General features: G+C 38.9%; 1 protein-coding gene across 1 annotated transcript in view; it reads left to right on the top strand.

Moving 5' to 3' along the window:
• Positions 1-4,589: 4,589 nt before the first annotated feature.
• Positions 4,590-19,716, top strand: part of aacs (acetoacetyl-CoA synthetase) — a 37,169-nt gene continuing 22,042 nt past the window's right edge. Inside the window, exons 1-9 of the mRNA XM_053326047.1 lie at positions 4,590-4,868; positions 7,309-7,412; positions 9,331-9,451; positions 10,340-10,453; positions 14,281-14,378; positions 15,474-15,588; positions 16,121-16,202; positions 16,328-16,481; positions 18,597-18,677. Of these exons, the coding sequence (XP_053182022.1) occupies positions 4,730-4,868; positions 7,309-7,412; positions 9,331-9,451; positions 10,340-10,453; positions 14,281-14,378; positions 15,474-15,588; positions 16,121-16,202; positions 16,328-16,481; positions 18,597-18,677 (1,008 nt within the window). The 5' untranslated portion in view covers positions 4,590-4,729. The remainder of the gene's footprint in view (positions 4,869-7,308; positions 7,413-9,330; positions 9,452-10,339; positions 10,454-14,280; positions 14,379-15,473; positions 15,589-16,120; positions 16,203-16,327; positions 16,482-18,596; positions 18,678-19,716) is intronic.

The raw sequence follows: 19,716 nt of genomic DNA, 5'->3' as shown, positions 1-19,716 counted from the left end.
TACAAATAGGGTTCTACACTGACCACTAGAGGGCATAAGAGACAGTAAACATTGAACTCCAGCATCATCTGAATTTGGCGCTTTGCTTGATGAAACCCACATTTCTGTTTTCTTATGTTTCATAGTGTGCATGATGTGTTATTCTGTTCATTTTTTTCTTTGTGAGTTGCCACAGTGATCTTTGCTGGGCATGTCAGGTATTTGGTTTACAGCTGTGCAGATGCAGTTATCCTGACATGATCATATATTTTGACTTTTGTACCTTGATAAAGCAGTGTGACTTGCCTTTAGGGGGAAATTAATTCCTCATTTTTGTGGACAATGATGTATAAATAATGTGTAAATTAGCCAGATTATGTTACCTCTCATTTAGGTCCCAGTCTTGTGCTGGAATACCTATAAAGACCACCTACGTGAGATATGGTGAACAACAGGTGGGTGGAAAACCCAGTTTTCAGTTGTCAGTTGATCAATGTATATATTGACCTAGTTCAGAACACATCCACACACATCCACCCACCAAGTCACACACACACACACACACACACACACACACACACACACACACACACACACACACACACACACACACACACACACACACACACACACACACACACACACACACACACACTAATCACACATTTTGCATCACAGGATCCAAAGAGCAGTCATTATGAAAGAATACAGTGATGAAATTGAAAATGTTAGAAGTAGTTTCAGCTTGTTTCAGCAAAATTGCAATTTTGGCTGGACCACAGGAGACATGAGCTGATGTGGATGTGGAGCCAGGATAAACAGATAAAAGAGACACTGGTTATAGAGTGAGTCAGGGTCCATTACAGGTCAATTTCAGAATCAGTCTGAATCAGTTCATACAGTGATTAATGTCAGCTATGGCCAAGTGTTTTTAAAGCAGACATACTTGTCATGTCACTTTATGTTATGATGAAGGATAAAGTAAAATTATATTTTAGGAGGTGGAAAACATCGTATTTCCCAAAGTTTAAAGTTTTATATATTGAATTGTTGAAAAGCTAACAACAAAAACAAATGTCAAATAAATCAAAAATGTGACTATAGGGACAAATTACAGTTTGGAAACACATCACATAAAGAGAATGAGTGAACATTAAAAGCCTGTTACAGTGCACAATACATAAAATTGAATATTTATAATTGTGCTGTAATTTTCTACTATGGCAAATGGCTTTAGCACTTTACAACATTTCTTTACAACACACTGATATGTAGGGCGCTGACACAGCCATCAGGATTTGCTGTGCAGTATCTTTACCAAGGACACTTGGTCATGTACCTTGGCAGAGTTGGGGATTGAAGCCACTGCCCTGGAACTACTTCATTTATAGTTTTGGTTTAAGGCTGTCTATCTAGTATGATGACATTACTTTTCAAACATCTCAAACAAGACCTAATGACTCCACAGCCTCTCCCCCATTATAGTGGAGAGATTTTAATGCACACTTGAGCTTGGAACTGAAATCACAAGATCACAAAAGTTTAATGGAACTAGTTTAGGCATATAATATATTTGTAACAATGGGAGTTTGACTTAGACATAACCACTTAATAGTTATATATATATATAGTAATAGTAACTTAATAGTTACAGAATATGGTTTGTGACCTAAATATTTAAAGATGTATCATGCCTCAGTTCGCTGGTCAATCCCATACATTTTCCATACAGTATATCTACAGTGCTGCTTGAGAGTTTGTGAACCCTTTTGAATGAACTCTATTTGTGCCAATATGTGACCTAAAACTAGGTCAGATTTTTATACAAGCCCTAAAAGTAGATAAAGAAACCCCAGTTAAAGAAATTAGACAAAACATTAAAAATATTCATTTATTTATTTGGGAAAATTGTACAAGCTTATATATTTGTGTGAAGAATAAGTATGTGAACCTCTGCTCTCAGGTAACTGGTGTGACCCCCTTTTGCAGCAATAACTTCAACCAGATGTTTCTTTCAAGCTGCCTATTAATGTATTAATATATGAATATTGGTTTGAGAGAGAACTTTCTAGTCACAAATATATTCAGTCCTGCAAACAGTTTCACTTTGATAACAACCTCATCATGGAATTAATCACACATGCTATGTTTTGGCTAATGTCTTTATCAAGGTCTTTCCACAATCCATTTGATAAAGACATTAGTCCAAATATAATGAAAGGTGTGGTTAACAGGGTAATCTAATAACTCTGCAAATCAGAAGACACAGCGTGGTAACTTGATGATGTGATCTTAACGTATATATCAGATGCATGTGCTTGGGTGTCAGAGTACAAGAGTTTAGTTTTGAGATATGGGGCATTCATTTTTGCAATCTGGACTCTGCGTCTCTATGCAACCTTTAAGAACACTGATACCACATTACAAAACATTATCAGACAGGTTACAACATTTCTATTAGCCTGGTCTAGCCTAAATCCTCCCCCCCCCCCCTCCCTCCCACCCCCCTGCTTTATAGTGGCCTTTCTGCTGCTGTCAGACCACACAGCAGAAAAGAAAAGACTATATATAATCACAAAGCATGGGTAATCACTCACTTGTTGCATTTGTGATAATAAGGGGGGCATGGATGATTCATTTCTTGCAGAGTTTATTTGAATAAGGGTAATAGGACATTTTGCCTCCCTCTCTCTAAAGTTTTGGCAAATTGTAAAGCAGTGGAATATGGTACAAAGAAATACTACTGCAAACTAGACTAAACAGGATATAACTAGTGTAGTAAAGTTCCTCAAATCATTGAATGAAAGTTGAGATGACACCATCGCTCAGTGAGGAGGGTCGTTCCTCCTGCTCACTGATTGGGCACACCTCTAAAACGCTCCTATTTTCTTGCTCTGTAATTGGCTAGTGTGCGCACTTTGAAGACCCAAAGAGCAGTTTACAATTGCTCAAATGAGACGCCAGTCCAACAGTGTTGATACGCCCCACATAGACCCATCCGTCGGCTGATGTGGAGCCAGTGGCGTTCAGACCAATCAAAATCCTTCCTCTTCACAGGCAAGATTACCGCTTGCGCGCAGGTCGCGACTACACGAATCTAAAGCGCGTTCATGTGTGGGAGAGGTTCAAGACTTCTACGTGTTGCTTTGAGCCTTTGTGCAGAGATGTTAAATAACTCTAAAAGCACATTTTTTTGTTTTTTGTTTTTTACAAAGTAAAAAATATATATCTATTGGCAGATGAGTAATAATTCTATGTCTTATTTATATATATTTATTACTACTAGCCTACTAGTCAGTATAACAAGTAGGGTTTACATGCTCTTGTGTCTGCAGCGATTGAAAAAAGACATTTAAAAACAGAGATGAAGAGGTTTTGGAATAAATTGCACACTTAAACTATTGCAAACACTTTTGTCATAATATCTGTAATGTATTGAGTTAAGTTATACTTATAAAAGTTACTTTTTTAAAGTTATAAAAAAGTAAGTCTCCAAATATATGTAGACTAGTCTGGATAACTTTATTCTGACAGGGGAAGGCTGTGTGACAAAAACACCAAAGAGAAACGGGTCAGACAGGTCACAGCTGACAACATAAGACAACATGAAAGACATGCCAACGCAACAGTAACACTAACACACAAACTAGCACGTACTCCAAGAAGCTCAGGGGCTCGGCAAGCCACTCAATGAAAAAAGTCTATTCATTCAATACAATAAATCAATTAATAATTAAACAAGAGAGAGGAAAAGGGATGTGAAATGTAAAGTCCAGTTTGATAACAGGAAAGTTCAGCTATTTAGTAGGGCTACAGCTCCTGGGAAGAACGTTTTTTATGGATCTCAGTGTTTTTCCTGTAGGAATCAATACTGCCGACTGAGAGCAGCTCCAGTGACAAACCACGTCTGACATCATATTTATAGTTTATTATTTTTATATGAGGAAACACATTTATAATAATAATAATAATCATGGTCATACATTTAAATTAAATATAGGCCTAAGGCAGTGGAGCCCAACCAATATATCGGTCAGTCGATATTATTGGCCGATCCTGTTTCTTAGTTAAAAATACATGTGAGTGAAGTTTCCGTTTCTGTGCACTGATGTCATTTTATATAATAACATTTATTGTCAAGCTGTAAAATGTCATGCCATCATTACACTTCTTTGGCAAAAGTGTTTGATAAGTACATTTAAGGGACCACTGCAAAGGTTACTGTATGGTTATGAATATATTCTTTATATGTACAATTATCAGCTGACATATAGTTATCGGAAGTTTTTTAATCCTTAAAATTAGTATTGGTATGGGCCCCAAACTCCAGTATCGGTCGGGCTCTACTACACGGCGGTTTTTCTTTTTTACAGTCTACTGAATTTTATGAATACTAGTATATGAATACAATGTCATACAATATTCATACACTTGGAGCTCCTTGGGGCCCGTATAGTAAAGTGTTGTGTCCTCAGGGTGATTTGTTTTCTCTACAACAGTGTTGAACAGATTGCAACAGTGAGCTCTTGAATGTTACTCGCACTGGCTGCGTCATGACGTCACGCCGGGGCGTGGATTGTCAATTTTTGCCTTTGACAGTGGGCTTTGCTAGCTCTCGCACGCTGTAATACCCAAACTAAGCAGCTAGCCGGTCATCCAATTCAACAGCAGCTCTCACCTCAGAGGACAGCTAGTGTCAGCGAGGCGCTCCGGAGTTTAGCAGCCGACAAAAAAAAGGGACGCAGCAAAGATGTCTAAAGACACGGAAGGGAAGAGCGAGAAAATCATGGATTTGGAGAGCAAGGTGTTGTGGTACCCGGACTCCAAGAAGAACACACAGATGGATAAATTCAGGATACAGGTCAACGGGGACTATGGACTTAATCTGGGTGAGTAGAGAGGAGGGAGGAAGACAAGACAGCGAGCCAGACACAGAGAAAGAAAGAGAGACAGAGAGAGATGTGTTAAGTTACAGGTCGGATTTTAGTGTCTTTCCAAAGCTTGTCCGAGCTTGTTAACCTAGATGAACAGTAGCAGAGAATCAGACATTGCCTCCATGCAGCCTGCTGTTTGTGTATGTTGTGTAATTACCTTACAGACAGCTTATTATGTCTAATTTACCACTGTCTAAAGCTGCTTTAGACAGTAGCTAAAGCTGTGGTGTGCCCCCATTAGACATTTGTTACTACAGAGACAGTGAGTCAGCATGAATACACATCTGTAGGTATAGAGACGAAAAATGAATGAGGATGTCTTTTTAATTGCCCCCCCCCCTCCTCCTCCTCGTTTTCACAGTAATGAGCTGTGTTTGCAGCACTGCAGCTCTGCTCTGCATCCATGTCTGTGGTCTGTGTAAGTCTCAGCTCCAATAAGTGAAGAGTGTCTGCATGCAGAGCTGCCAAAGCAATGAAAGAGGGGGCCTGTTTATTGTCTCTAAGATACCGTGTAGGTTTGGACCAACTGGGTTTTAGAGGAATGCTGAAAAACTGGATTATCCGGGTATTGTATGAGAGAGAGAGAGAGAGAGAGAGAGAGAGAGAGGGAGAGAGAGAGAGAGAGTTACGTAATTGGAGGGATGGGACTGGGAGGGATGGGGTGCAGGCAGCTATGACAGATGTGTGTGCGAAATGAGAAATGTATAAAAATGGCAGAAAAAGTATTACACAAACTGTCCTCATTCAACTTAAATCCTGTCTCTGTTCTCTTCTCTGTAAAATCAATGTCCTTTTTTTATTTACACTAATCCAGCTTCTGATTTGTGAAAGAGAGAGAGGATGATTTTGAAATGATTTAAGTCATTATGCTATTTCTTGCAGCTGTTACAGTCACATTTATAAAATAAGTATGAACTTTAATTAAAAAAAATGACAAAACTTGAGCTTGACTTGAAATTGAATATTTCCACTCCTGTGATGTGAGGTCAAGATCATGCCTTGTCCTTTTCTCATGGGAGATGTGATGATCATATACAGTGAAACTAAGGTTAACGCTGATCTAACATGCCAGAATGAAATCCTCCAATGCTGCTTTCAGTACTGTGGACAGCGACATATGTGCCAAAATACACCAAAATACACCAAAATGTCCCTCTTACTATTTAATTCAGCTTTATGTGCAGAAAAACTTCAATATTGAATAGCAATAGCACAACATGCTGTCATTAAAATATAAATAAGCTACAGTATATGCCCCATGTGTCAGACTATGCAACAGTCTCTGCTTTCCTGTGGAGGGGTCATCCAAGGCTTGTTGCTTCTCTTTTACCCAAATCTGCATATCTCCAAGCAGTGAAGAATGCAAACCCCCCTGGCCCATTTACTGCTGTCATCTCTAGTCTAATTATCAAGTCCATTGTTGTTTGTACTATAGTCAGTTCTCATGTTGCAGCCCTTTACCTAGATTTTTTTTTCTCCCTTTCCTGTCCACTAGGACGTAGATACATTTTTTTGTGTCCACCGGAGGATAAAAATAACTCAGCGGAGGGCGTGATATATAAACCCCCTCCCCCGCCCAAATCGCGCCCAGCATTATTACAGCATATTGATTCTTAACAGTACATGTTGGTTAGGTTAGTGGCTAAATTGGCTGAGAGAGAAGGCAGTTCTTCCTCTAAGTCAGTGGGTTAGGGTTTGTGAGTCTGTTTCACCAAATTCTGTTTAGTTTTTTAATCATTTCTCACATCCTGCATCTTTCTCATAACTTACTAACTAACTAACTATAGAAAGTATTGAAATGAAACAATCTGTGAGGGATATATCAGTCTTTGGTTGATCTGCATGCAGCTCAGAGATATATACATATATATGCAAGCTGATGAGTGATTGCAAGTATACAGTGTTTTTTTCAATCAATCAATCAATCAATCAAACTTTATATGTATAGCACTTTTCATACATTGTTATGAGGGGTATTAAAATATACAAAAGATAAGAGGAAAATAAAATAATAAAACAACTATGAGTAAATGTGATGAAGTAAAATCAGACATAGGTTATGAAGGGGAAAATCTGTTGGTGACTGGATGTTAAAGACGAGGTAAATCCAACAAAATATTGGAATCATCCTAAAATGTCATTTAAATACAGACTAATTGAATTCAACTGAGATTCATTTAATTAGAAAAAAAAAGCCTGAAGACGTCGAATGAAGAAATGATGTTTGGAGAATATAATCTCAGGCATACAGAACAATATTAGAGTGTTTTATTAACAAATGTCTTATCTTTTTGTCACTTTAACTAACGGTAGTAACTAGTTCACAGCAGTAAATTAATACGTGAGCTTATAAATCTGTAATAGTAATCACATACTCTTCCTCTATGTCCACTAGGTAACTACAATGACCTGTACCAGTGGTCGGTGGACAGCTATGCAGAGTTCTGGGCGGAGGTGTGGCGCTTCTGTGGAGTAGTCAGCTCCAAAACATACGAAGAGGTGAGTGTGTTGTTTCTTCTGGTGCCTTGTAGCCTATAAAGGAAGAACTGTTTTGCTTTTATCCCACATTTCAACAGCCATATTTATTAAAACATCTAAAACAAAATGAAAAGACTTTTAGAAATGAGTAAGGTGTCCCAAAAATCAAATGTCTCACATTTAGTTTTCAAAGTGTTTGGTAGAATGATTTGTGGTAGTTTCTTTTTTTATGGTGGTAATTTGCATCGTTGCTGCTTGTAAAGTCACACATTAACTTCCTTTATGTGAGAGGTGGTGATACTGTAAAATGACTATGATATGTATTGTGGCCATACAGTTTAATTCTTGGGCCTCATTAATGAATAAAATAGATCATGTTTATGTGTGTAAACAAAACAAAACAAATTGTGGTATTCATTAATGTTTTATTATTTCCTAAAAGTACTTTGTAGAGAAATAATCTACCGTCTGTGAGTTCTGATTTAATATAGAACTTGTTATTAAAATACCACATATAAGATATTCTACCCAAGTAACTAGTTTCCATGATTCCTACTTGATAATGGTATGTGGCGTAACCTCTGCCACTCTTCTTGGGACACTTGACTAACATGCTTTTCCAGCACAGATAGTATTGGACATACATGCATGCAACATCTGTACAAACCCCGTCCTTCATGCCTCACAGCTGTCTGGAACGAGGTGTTCTCAGAGCTGAGATGTGTTTATCGACTATGCTCATACATCACACTTTTTTAAAAGAATGTTTTCTATGCTGTTGTCCTGCCTTGTACAGCCTGACAGTCAACACATTTTTTTTTCCTCATTATTTTTGGGGAATTTTATACCTTTACTTGACGTTACATAGCAGTAGGTAGAAAAATGAGTCAAACTTGAGGTTGATGTTAATGGTCGGTGCCTTAACCCCAGGGCTGTCCCATGCTTTTGGTTTTTAATTTTAAATCTATAGTTTCTATTTACACTTCCACACCTGTGCAGACAATAAATGTGTGATAAATGAGGCCTGTTGTGTCCTTGGTAACTATATTGTTGTATTGACACTTGGTGAACAGCCTGCCTTTTACACATTACCCTCAAAGCAAATGTAGTAATGTGATAGGATTCATTGTAAATGAGCAGTCACAGAGCTCACTGGTTAATTCATCAACTACTTTCCAGTCAACAAAAAAGTACTTCAAAATCAAAAAAGTAATTAAAATCTCCAGTTGATGAAAAATCTGCTATGAAAACTAAAATTGTCCCTATTTCATGTTAGCTACATTAATAAACAAGTAGAAATAAATAAAGCTTAATTGATACTGTAGGCTTATGACACTGTGTAATGTTGTTAATACAGCTGTTTACACATGGATAACAGAGTCTTTTCTATTTTAAATCCTTTATAACAATACATCAGATGCATGACAGGGATTCATTAACCAGACAGTCGAGCATTTTGTAACAGTGCTGCACAATAGGTTTGCCTGTTGTTGTGGTTGCTCTCGGTTTTTATGACATTTTTGATTGATGTTTTTTTACTGCTGTTGTATTTCGAGTATAGTTGCACAATCAGCTGTCACAGTAGCAGCATATACTTGATTAGTGTACAAAGCAATCATTGGATTTCAGTTTGAAGTAGTTTTACCACATGTTCCATCCGTATCCTTCATAACAATTGTGAGAGTCTAATGCAGATATTTTCCCCCCTTAATTAATGAGATCTTGGTGTATTCCCTATTTCCTTTCATGTTATTTTATCATTTTATGTCACTGTCTACTTTATGATATGATTTATGATATTATGACACAGGACTGTTTGTTGACTTAAGTATTTATTCTTAGCCAGCAAGAGTACTTGATTAAGAACAATGGCATGCTTTGTCTCTCTCCTGTGTGTGTGTGTGTGTGTGTGTGTGTGTGTTTTATGGGTGTACACCAGGTAGTGGATGTAACCAAACGGATCTCAGATGTCCCAGAGTGGTTTAAAGGGGCTCGGCTCAACTACGCAGAGAACCTGCTCAAACATCCACACCAGGATAAAGTGGCCCTCTATGCTGCAAGTACGTATAGTATATGATGCAGATTACAAGATATATAATAATTAATTATCCTGACCTTGTTATACACGCTTTACAGAGGGATTATTAAAGAGCACAGTCTGTCTATAGCCATCTATATTTAGACTCTTTAGACACACACACACACAGGGCACATTTTGTGTTTCTCCCTCAGAAAGCAGGCCGGCTGAGTTTCATTTAGTTGACCTTTCTTTTTGTGCATTTTGATTGGGTTTTACTTTTACAGATTATATTTACATGCTGTTCTATTTCATCTTCAAAATGTTCATGTCTAAACTAAGTAAGTAGAAAAAGAAAGTTGGGAAGACATGAAGAGTTAAGGGTGCATTTGAGTACAGGATCAATGCAGCGGTGAGCGTGAGGCTGCATACGTCACTTTATTAGATTACCTCTCAGGGCTGCCACATACTAATGGATAGGCTCTTCTTTATTGCCCCATCTGTGTGTATGTGTATGTGTACACACATGCACCCTCCTTCAGGAGCTGTAATGTAATTTTGTGAAAGCCCATTGGTCACAATGCTGTGTAGCCTCTGTGAATGTCAGTGAACTATTACTTAGAGATAAGAGGACTGCTCCTGTCTCTGGCTATTTCCTGCCATCCCATCTCTCTCTATTTATGTCTCCATCTCAGTCTGTTTTCTTTTTTTCCCTCCTTGCTTTCTGCTTTGATATTTTTTAATTTGAATTTCTGGGGCTTCTTTTGCATTCAACCCCCCCCGCCCCCCCCACCTATAAATACAAACAACATTCACATACTATACTAATCCCATACTAATCAAATATTATCTGTTTCCAGAATAATTTTGAAAATGACATATTTGTTTTGCATTTATGTCTCACTTTCTATTTCTTGTCTACGTCTTCCAGCGGAGGCAAATGATGAGATCGCCAAGGTGACGTACGGGGAGCTGAGGCGTGATGTGGCGCTGTTTGCTGCAGCCATGAGGAAGATGGGAGTCCAGACAGGAGACAGGGTTGTGGGTGAGTCTCAGGTTTATTGCTCTTTGTCTCACTGCAGTAAAGCAATACAGTTTGGACAGTATGTCATAATTCTTTATATAACTTTTTATTGGTGGAGTTATCAAATAAAATGACACAAAAAACCTGAAAAATTAGGTGGTTGATAGATTCATTGCAGCCCTAACCCTTCCCAACTTATATCTTCTTCCCTGTTTCTCATTTGTAGCCTGTTACACACTTTTTTTGACATGGCGATGTATGTGTGAGTGTGTGTGTGCAGCAGTAGGGAAGGCTGGCCTGTCTTGGCACACGTTGCAGCTCTTTCTGAATGCTGCCATTTATTTGTGCAGGGAGGAATGGCTGATGCATGTTTTTCTGCCACCCCCCCTCTATACAGTACTGTACAGATCTGCACATTAACATCTGGTTACTAAACTGCACAGCCTCCCATTGAGGACCGCTGTTGCAGCAACCGGAGTGTTAATGCAAATTTAAGATCAGCAAAGATGTCTCTGAGTGGCTTGTCTCTACATGTCCAGCTGTGGGAATACATATTAAGCTGTTTTAACAGCACAGCTATCAGGAGATTTAGTTTGTTGGTATCAAATAGAAAAATATCAGACTTTTGAACTGAACCTGTTTTTTACACTCCTTTATCAAAGAAAGAAATGTGTTAGTTTTATTAAAAGGTTTTCTGATCTCAGAATACACACCTATATCCAAGATGGCTGACTATGCACACATTTCATTTGTTTATTAAGCTTTAAGGTAGACTCCAAAATGTGTCTTCACAGGTGAGTCAAAAGCCTTAAAATATGCTATTCGTTAGATTTGCTATTTAATTTAGTGTCAGCATGAATCTAGTCTGAATGCTGACAATTCTTCATTCAATCTGATATTTTCTGCTCTTACTTTGAAGCCACAAGACAGCAACAATTTAGGCTGCTGTTCATGAGCTCATTATATCATATTGAACTACCCTTCCCAGGAATGACCAGGGTTTGTATTAGAGTGTGTGTGTGTGTGTGTGTATATGTGTGTTCAGACGAAAGTTGGACTTTGCGGTAGGGAAATCCATTAGCTAAATGACTTAGGCTCTGTGGGAATCTCATTAGAAAGACGAGAGGGACGGACAGAAAGAGAGAGGGAGCTAGTAAAGAACAGAAAGAGAAAGAGAGATGTCAGCTCCTTCATCCTCCCTCTCTCTCTCCATCTCTGCCTTACTTTCCTTACATGTCTAAACACAAATCTGTGTGTGTGAAATGTGTGCTCCCTTGTGTGTGTGTGTGTGTGTGTGTGAGGCAGACGTGTCCTTGTCCTAAGGTTGTGACTTAACTGTCTTGTCAGTGGCTGCAATCCAGGAGATATATAAGCACTTAGCTGATGAAGCCAGCAAGGTTTTATAGCAGGATATGAGCCGACCCAATACACACACATTTGCCTAAGCACACACACGTACACGTATGTATGTATTCTCTCCTTTTGTGCACTTTGATCCTGTGCTCTGCTTTTCAGTCCCATCCTGCTCAACATCACTCCTACCTTGTAAAGAAGCTTGTATTTAGCTTTCACACCCACTGTTTTCATCCACTGGCAAATACTTACTCTTTTTTTTTTATGCCATTAAACCATAGTCTTTTACTGTCAGCTACCCAACAGCAACACTAGAGGAGTTAAGGAAGATTAAAATGAATTAAAATCATTAAAACTCTAACAAATATAAATGGAGGGAATAACATCCTAACTTTCATCACACAGAAGCTGCTGACTTCTGCTGGCTCTCATCAAACATTAGTAGTAGGATTTCACTTCCTTTTCTTGTTTTCTACTCAAAATATCAACTTCTAAAATACACGTGTACATGTTAGAGTTCAAATCCGATCAGAAATATGTAAGTGGACAACCCGAAAATCTTTAGCAACTAAGCTGAGAGAACAGACGACCGCTTCTGGGTATGTCTGATATTGGTTGGATGGGGAAGTAGACAGAATAGCATTGGGAGTAGGCTGACGTCTGAGCTTTTCACTGTCACGGTCACGGAGCATTTTTTCATACGTTTGCCTCATGGTTTTGAAATTTGACTATGTTTATTATGGAAATCACAAAAAGCCTGACTTCAAAGTATTTTGGTACCTTGTTCAAGGGCACGTGCATAGAAGTTGTTGAGGAAAGATTCCCTATCTTGCTTAATTCTTCTCAGCTGATTTCAAACAGGTGGTCTAGTAGTCACAAGCTTACTTCTTTAACCATTATCAAATTACTACTCAACTCACTGAGCTAAAACATGAGCCCTAATCACAAAAATCCAGCAAAGCCAGTTATATCTGTGTGTTGTGGTCGGTTTTGAGCACTTGAACTCAATATCTGTGTCAGACACTGGTACGTTAACAAAACAAAAAGTAGCCGGATGCTAGAGGAGTGGTGCATTTTATTATGAAGCAGTGATGAACTGGTGTCACGTCATGCTCAAGTACCCATTAACATCTTGAAGCAAAGTTTAGTTTCGTGCATGTTGACATGTTTTATAGTTGCATGCATGATAACACACATAGGAACAGCAGTGTGTGGTTGTGACGTGGTGTAGCATAACAAGACAGTGATTCATTACAGTAGCCACAGTGGCAATAGAGCAAGGCGTTGTTCTAGGACTATGATCCATGACACTATCAGTCCTGGTCTAGTGTAAGATAATGCCCATAGCCCCAGTGCAGCGGGATGATGATCAGTCAGCCTGAGATGTCATCTGGCTGAGATCAGTTTCCTGGTTACGGCAGGGGTCAGCGTTGCAACCAACAGAGCCTGGGATGATTCATAGGAAATGGCAGTATGGGTGACGTTTGCCTTTGACTAGTCATACTGCTTGGCTGGAACTACTGACTGTATAACTGCTTAATCATGTTTAATTAGAGACATGCTATCAACAAAACAGCCCTATGTTTATAGGTAGCATGAGAGTTTCTGTGCTGTCTGGCCAGTCCACTCCTTTTTACTCAGCCTACGTCATGGTTTTGTTCATAGACTTGTGGGCAGTGGCTGTTTTTGTCCTTTGTTGGTACTGACTGTAGTTTAATGGCATACAGCTGTCACCTTATATCAGGCCTTATGCAAATATTATTCCATATATATTCCAAGTGAACCCCGCCCAAATAAATAGACATGGACATTTACATGTTAAGTCTTCTTTAAATAGTCAATATTTAATGAATGGATATGCAATGTAACTTTCTTTGCATTTCTAAGAACGTTTGTCATGACTGAACTGAAGGGAAGCACCGAGCATCTCTAGGTGAATAGGTGTCGGATATGGGTAGTAATTTCATTATGCATTTCAACTCGATCCCTCATTAACCATAGAACAGTTATCAATAAATATCTCTCTCTCTTTTCCTCCCTCTCCATCTCTGATTATCCGGCTGTCCAATGAAATTACTTGCCGTGTCCTTGAGCACCACTTCTTGTATTGATCAAGGAATATATCACAGTGAAGACAGCAGTTATGATGTCAGCGGTGCTTGTTAAAAATGAAATATTCCCAGTGCCGTCGTTTATATATATCACTTCTCCTCCCCCCTCACCGCTCCCCTTCTCTTTTTTTACAATCTTTTATTTTTCTCTATATTCTTTCTATCCAGATTATTCTTGCTTACTGTCTTTCTGTATATATACTAAATAAACAATAGATCATTATGTCTTTTGACCTTTTTATATTAACATATGTAGTAAAGTAGTAGTTTTGTGCAAATCTGACATTCAATGTCATTGTCACAGGGTAAAATTGTGTTTTAATAAAAGGCTAGATCATGGATTTCCATTTTAAGTAATTGTTTTCCTCTGCTCTCTTCATCCAGGCTACCTGCCCAATGGTATCCATGCAGTGGAGGCTATGTTAGCAGCTGCCAGCATCGGAGCCATTTGGAGCTCTACGTCTGTCGACTTTGGAGTCAATGTAAGAAGAACCATATGATATTGTGTGTGTGTGTGTGTGTGTCAGTGTGTTTCTTAAGGTAGGCATCTTTTGAACTATACTTTTTGTTCATATCCAGGGGCAGTTGATAGATCTCAATTTAAACACTGCTGTGTTTAAATCTGTTTTTTTGTGGAGTATACACATTTTAATTACTGTAACGGTGTCGTAACATCAATTTTTTATCTCCTAATGTTGGCACCACCTGTGCTTTTCTCCATTTACTGAACAACACTGGACCACAAAAGAATCTATCCATTGGCTTTTATCAATTTGTGTAGGGAATTCACATTTGTGGACACTAGAAAAAACAAGTGTACACAAAGGCATCCATCTAAAGTGTAAAAGAGAGTAAAAGAGGTCCATCAGGGAAAATACCATGTGAGTGCATGAGTGTGAGTGCTAATAACTTCGTCCTACAGCAATTCCTTCCTCAATGGTGCTTTTGTCATGGTCTCTGCTTTTTCTCTGGTGTGCTACTGCCCCATGTGGCAGGTTGCTGGAACTGCACATACAATAAAAACCTGCTATTACCTGTAGACATGTAGTTAATGTACAGTCCACATAATGAGATAAAGGTATTTTGTGCAGACTCTTGATCTTTTAAATCCTCATACTTGAGCTGACAACTCCCTCTGAATCCCATTGTTCTCTGTAATAGCCTCCTTCACATTTTGCTTACACTAATATGCTCCTGTATTTGCAATTGTGTTACTGTGTCTGTTGGAGAAAAATATGTTAAAATGGGAGATGAAAAAGTACAATTAAGAGTGTAAATATTGGAGGAGCAACTCCTATTAATTTCACTCTTTAATTAATTTTCCATCTGTTTATTCTAGTTTTGCCCTTTTGGTTAAAGATTCTTATTCCTCTCCCTAAGGGCTTAGTTAATATTTTTTTAACAAACACGACCATTCTAGCTTTACTTTTTTGCCAGTTACATTAATTTTTCCCCTTCTAATTTCCTGTAGACTTCTTTTTTTCACACTTATGTTCCCCTTTGCTAATTATTAGTTCCTACTTTGCATATTCAGTGTTTCCTTACTCTCTCTCTCTCTCTCTTTCTCCCTCTCTCAGGGCGTCCTTGACAGGTTTTCTCAAATCCAGCCAAAACTGATCTTCTCTGTCGCGGCAGTGGTTTACAACGGCAAAACACACGACCACATGGAAAAGCTGACCAGTGTTGTCAAAGGTTGGCACCCACGTTTGCTGACATTTCTGACATAATTTGTTTTTGATTTTACTCTAAGATTATCATGAACTTATTTCAGGGGAATAAGAAAAACATTTGGCCTTTTCTTTTGAATGGTACAGTAAAACCCTCTGTAATAGCTAGACTATGTACAGAGACAGTCAGCTTTTGCCAATATTTTTTTTTATATATTTAAACTTGCATTATAGGATAAGACCAGTAGAGTAGAAAAGCCTTACTGTGTTCTACAAACATTCAAAATGTGAATAACAGTATGAAGGAAGATTTCTTTAGCTGCGAGCCAGGAATGATCAGAGAGTTACTATACTAAGCATATTTTAGCTCCTTTCTAAAAAATCCTTAGTGGATTCCATGAAGAACAAAAATGTGCTCAAGGAAATACAGTGGCATTCCTCTGGGAACCATGCTGGCTTTTCATTAGGTTACAGTGTGAAAAATACACAAAAGTGAATCAGATGACTTTCTCTCCCTCTCTCTCCCTCTCCCTCCCTCTCCCTCTCTTTCTCTCTAGGTCTGCCTGACTTGAAGAAGGTAGTGGTGATTCCCTATGCTCGCTCCGAACACGAGACGGACCTCTCCAAGATCCCCAATAGGTGTGTGTCTGTGCCTGGTTACAACTACACTGAAATGACCACCGTTAAAATGGCAAAACTTTTTATTTTAATATACATTTTCTCTGCCTCATGTAATGTACTAATGTTTTCTTTAATTTCCATAGTATATTTATAGATGATTTCCTGGCAACTGGGCGTGGTGAGGGTGACCAGTTTCCTCAGCTGGAGTTCGAGCAGCTTCCATTTAATCATCCTCTGTTCATCATGTACTCCTCTGGAACCACAGGAGCTCCCAAATGTATGGTCCACTCTGCTGGGGTAAGAAATACATACTCACCCCAGCCAAGAAATCCTAGGAGAACTGCTCTATGATGTCGTTGTTTGTACTTATTACAGTACTGATTGGATTGACCAAGGGTAAACCTTAGTTCCAAGTTGAAACAAAGTGACACTTTTTGTTGCTGTTTTGGGGGTGTGTGTGTGTGTGTGTGTGGGGTGGGGGGGGGGGGGGGGGGTAGATGGACCGCAGCTGTCTCACACATGCAGACAGCAGTCACATCTGTTTGCAGAGCTCTCCTGGGTGGTTTGCCCATATGTACACTCTTTTTTTTCATTTTTTTCAGTGCACAGTACATACACACATTTATATTGTATGTGAGCAAAGTAAGAAGGAGATGCAGTCAAAAATGCAATGAGTTATGTTTTCCATTGAGAAGGAAGACAAGAGAAAAAGAAAAAAGAAAGATTGAATTCAGTAAAATCAAAAAATCAAGACCCATTTTAAAGCTTCTGTGGAGCTTTCAATTATATCACATGACCCTCATCAGCAGATGTTCACTCAGTTGGTATTGAATTGTGAATTTTCAAATTTCCATTTTTTTTTCTCAGTGCTTTATAGGCTTTTTGCCCCCCTTGGCTCAAATGTAGAAGTTTAGAGTTCATGCTTGACAGAACCACAAGGTCCATTAGTGGCTAAATCTGAACTACTAATGGGTGCATCCCCTCTCTGAATATCTCTGCTTTCAAAGATGATCTAGTTTATGGCACTCACACTTGTGCATCAAGAGCAATGCTGTTTTATGATGTAATTCTCCAGTTGTGGGAGTCCTCTTTCATGCCGTGATCCAGATTCTGTAATACTTTAATTGCACAGGTCTTTTGTGAAGTTGATTAATTCAAATCATAACAACATTTTAATGACTCTTGATCAGCTCATCTCAACAGCAGCAGTTAAAGATATATTGTATCTGTGCCATTTGTGTTTCTATTGCATTTTCCACCACAAGATGGCAGCAGAACCCCATCAGCAGCCCTTAGAAAGTATGAATGACTTTTCCCCCCCTGCCACACACCACATCTGAGTGAGGGAGAGTGTTAGATGAATGTGTGATTTCCAAAGGACCACTGCACTTTGAAGGCTCAAACACTCAGCATTCAAAATGGGTTAACACAGCCTGACAAATGTATTCACACACTTGTCCTCCCTGTCTCCCTCTCTGACACACACACACACACACCTGTTTTTTCTTTCCCACGTAAGTCATTGCTTCCTTTTCTTGCTTTTATTCCTCCGTCCTTCTTTCACATCGGTTTTCTTTCCTCCACTCGAGTTCGTTTTCGCCTTTTAGTTCGGAATTCCGACTCCAGTTCATTCTTTTCTCCTGCTTCTCCTCTCCTCTTGTATCTCTCTCTTATTGTCTCCTTCTCTCTCCCTGTTTATTTCTTTTGCACCCCCCCCCAACCCCATGTCTCCCCGTGCCGCCGATAATTGGACAGTAATGCGTCGGTGAAAACATTTCGTATTACGATGCTGGCAGTCCTCTCTGGCTCTACCAATTAGCCCCAGCGCTGTTGTGCTCTCTGCTGTGTTACGGCTCTGTTAACATGCTGTCAGTGGCAAGATGGCACGCACCAAAGGACGGGTACGGCAGCTGAGTCCTGCCAAAGATGATATGCACACAGGCGCACACACCGAACACCTGTTTATGTGAACCGCAATGTACACATAGGCACCAAACGGAACACACACACAGTTCATACAGTTCATACTCACCACCAGTGATAATAACCTATCCAACTGTGATGGGTTGGTGACTGTGGGAGGATTGGCACTTAACACAAATTGCTCTCTTGTCAAAAGTAGTGCTTGTGTGTACTACTCATGGTCAGAAGCTGTTTTGGTTTTTTTTTTTAGCAACTGAGAAAACCCATTGTTATAATTTAAATGTATAGTATTTGAATTATAGCCTGTAATTTAGAGGTGTCTATCATTCTGAGTGTTGTATTTATGTATTCCTGGATGTTAGTATGACAAAAATGTGGTTCAGCAGAAGGTAATAGTCCAAACAGAGGCAACAAGCAATAGATGTCAATGTCATGAACACAAGTATAAGCAGAAAACAAGTAACTGTCTCTCTCTCTCTCTCTCTGTAGGGCACGCTCATTCAACATTTGAAAGAACACATTCTCCATGGCAATATGACCAGCAGTGATGTCATCATTTACTACACCACGGTAGGTCCAGAACAGTCGTACCATAAAAAACAACACGTGCATTGTACCAAAATTTCTAAGACCTGGGGAACTTTCCATTGCCCGTTTGCCATCTCATCTCAGTTATCAACGGGGGCTGAATGTGAAAATTTTTGTGGGGTGTTTTTTTTTCGCCATGAACTCAGCCACAAACACACACACAGGCACACACACACACACACACACACACACACACACACACACACACACACACACACACACACACACACACACACACACACACAACAGATCTTGTCTAATGAGCAGCAGTGAGTACTGAAGGTCAGAGCTGTGCATAATTTGTAGTTGTTCCTAAAAGGCTCCTTTGATGAGAAACACTGAGGAACACCATTTTATGCTGATTAAAACTGCATCCTCTGTGTGTTGGGGGTATTTATGTGTTTACACACGATGAGAGCACAATTCATATTACAAATTGTTGTGTGGTTTATGTTTGTGACACACCCACGTTGTCACCCCCTTGATTTAGAAATTGATTCTCTCAAGCATACAGGGACGTTTTCACATTATTAAGAACCTTTTATGATATTGTATGTGAATATCTCCCTGTTGGATTTACAATTTTGGGAATTTGGGCTGCAATGAATGATTATTTTCATTTTCAATTTGATCTTTTTGATTTTAAAAAAAAACAAACAATTAATAGTTGTGTCTTTTAATTATGGTTTCATTATATGAAATAAAATTAGAAAAACGCCCACAACCTCCTCAGAGCCCAGAGTGATGTCTTCAGATTATTTGTTTTCTCTGACAAACAGTGCTAAACTTTGAATAATTCATAGCATTATTATCATCATTATTTGTACATACAAGTGATGGTGTCAAAGATAGCGCGTCAAACATAATCAGCCAGTGAACCACAGACTCATAGCCTCCAGTCTGCAGGGGTTTTCCTTTTTAGCTACCAGTTTATCCATGTTGATGAGAAAGGAGTGTTTATACCAGATAAACTGACCACTGTGTATGTGTGTGTCCCTGTGTGTGTTTGTGTATTTGTGTG

Source organism: Scomber japonicus, chromosome 9 (genome assembly GCF_027409825.1).
Source record: "Scomber japonicus isolate fScoJap1 chromosome 9, fScoJap1.pri, whole genome shotgun sequence".
Lineage (NCBI taxonomy): Eukaryota > Metazoa > Chordata > Actinopteri > Scombriformes > Scombridae > Scomber > Scomber japonicus.
The sequence above is the reverse complement of the archived record's forward strand: the minus strand, read 5'-3'. Positions and strand labels throughout refer to the sequence as shown.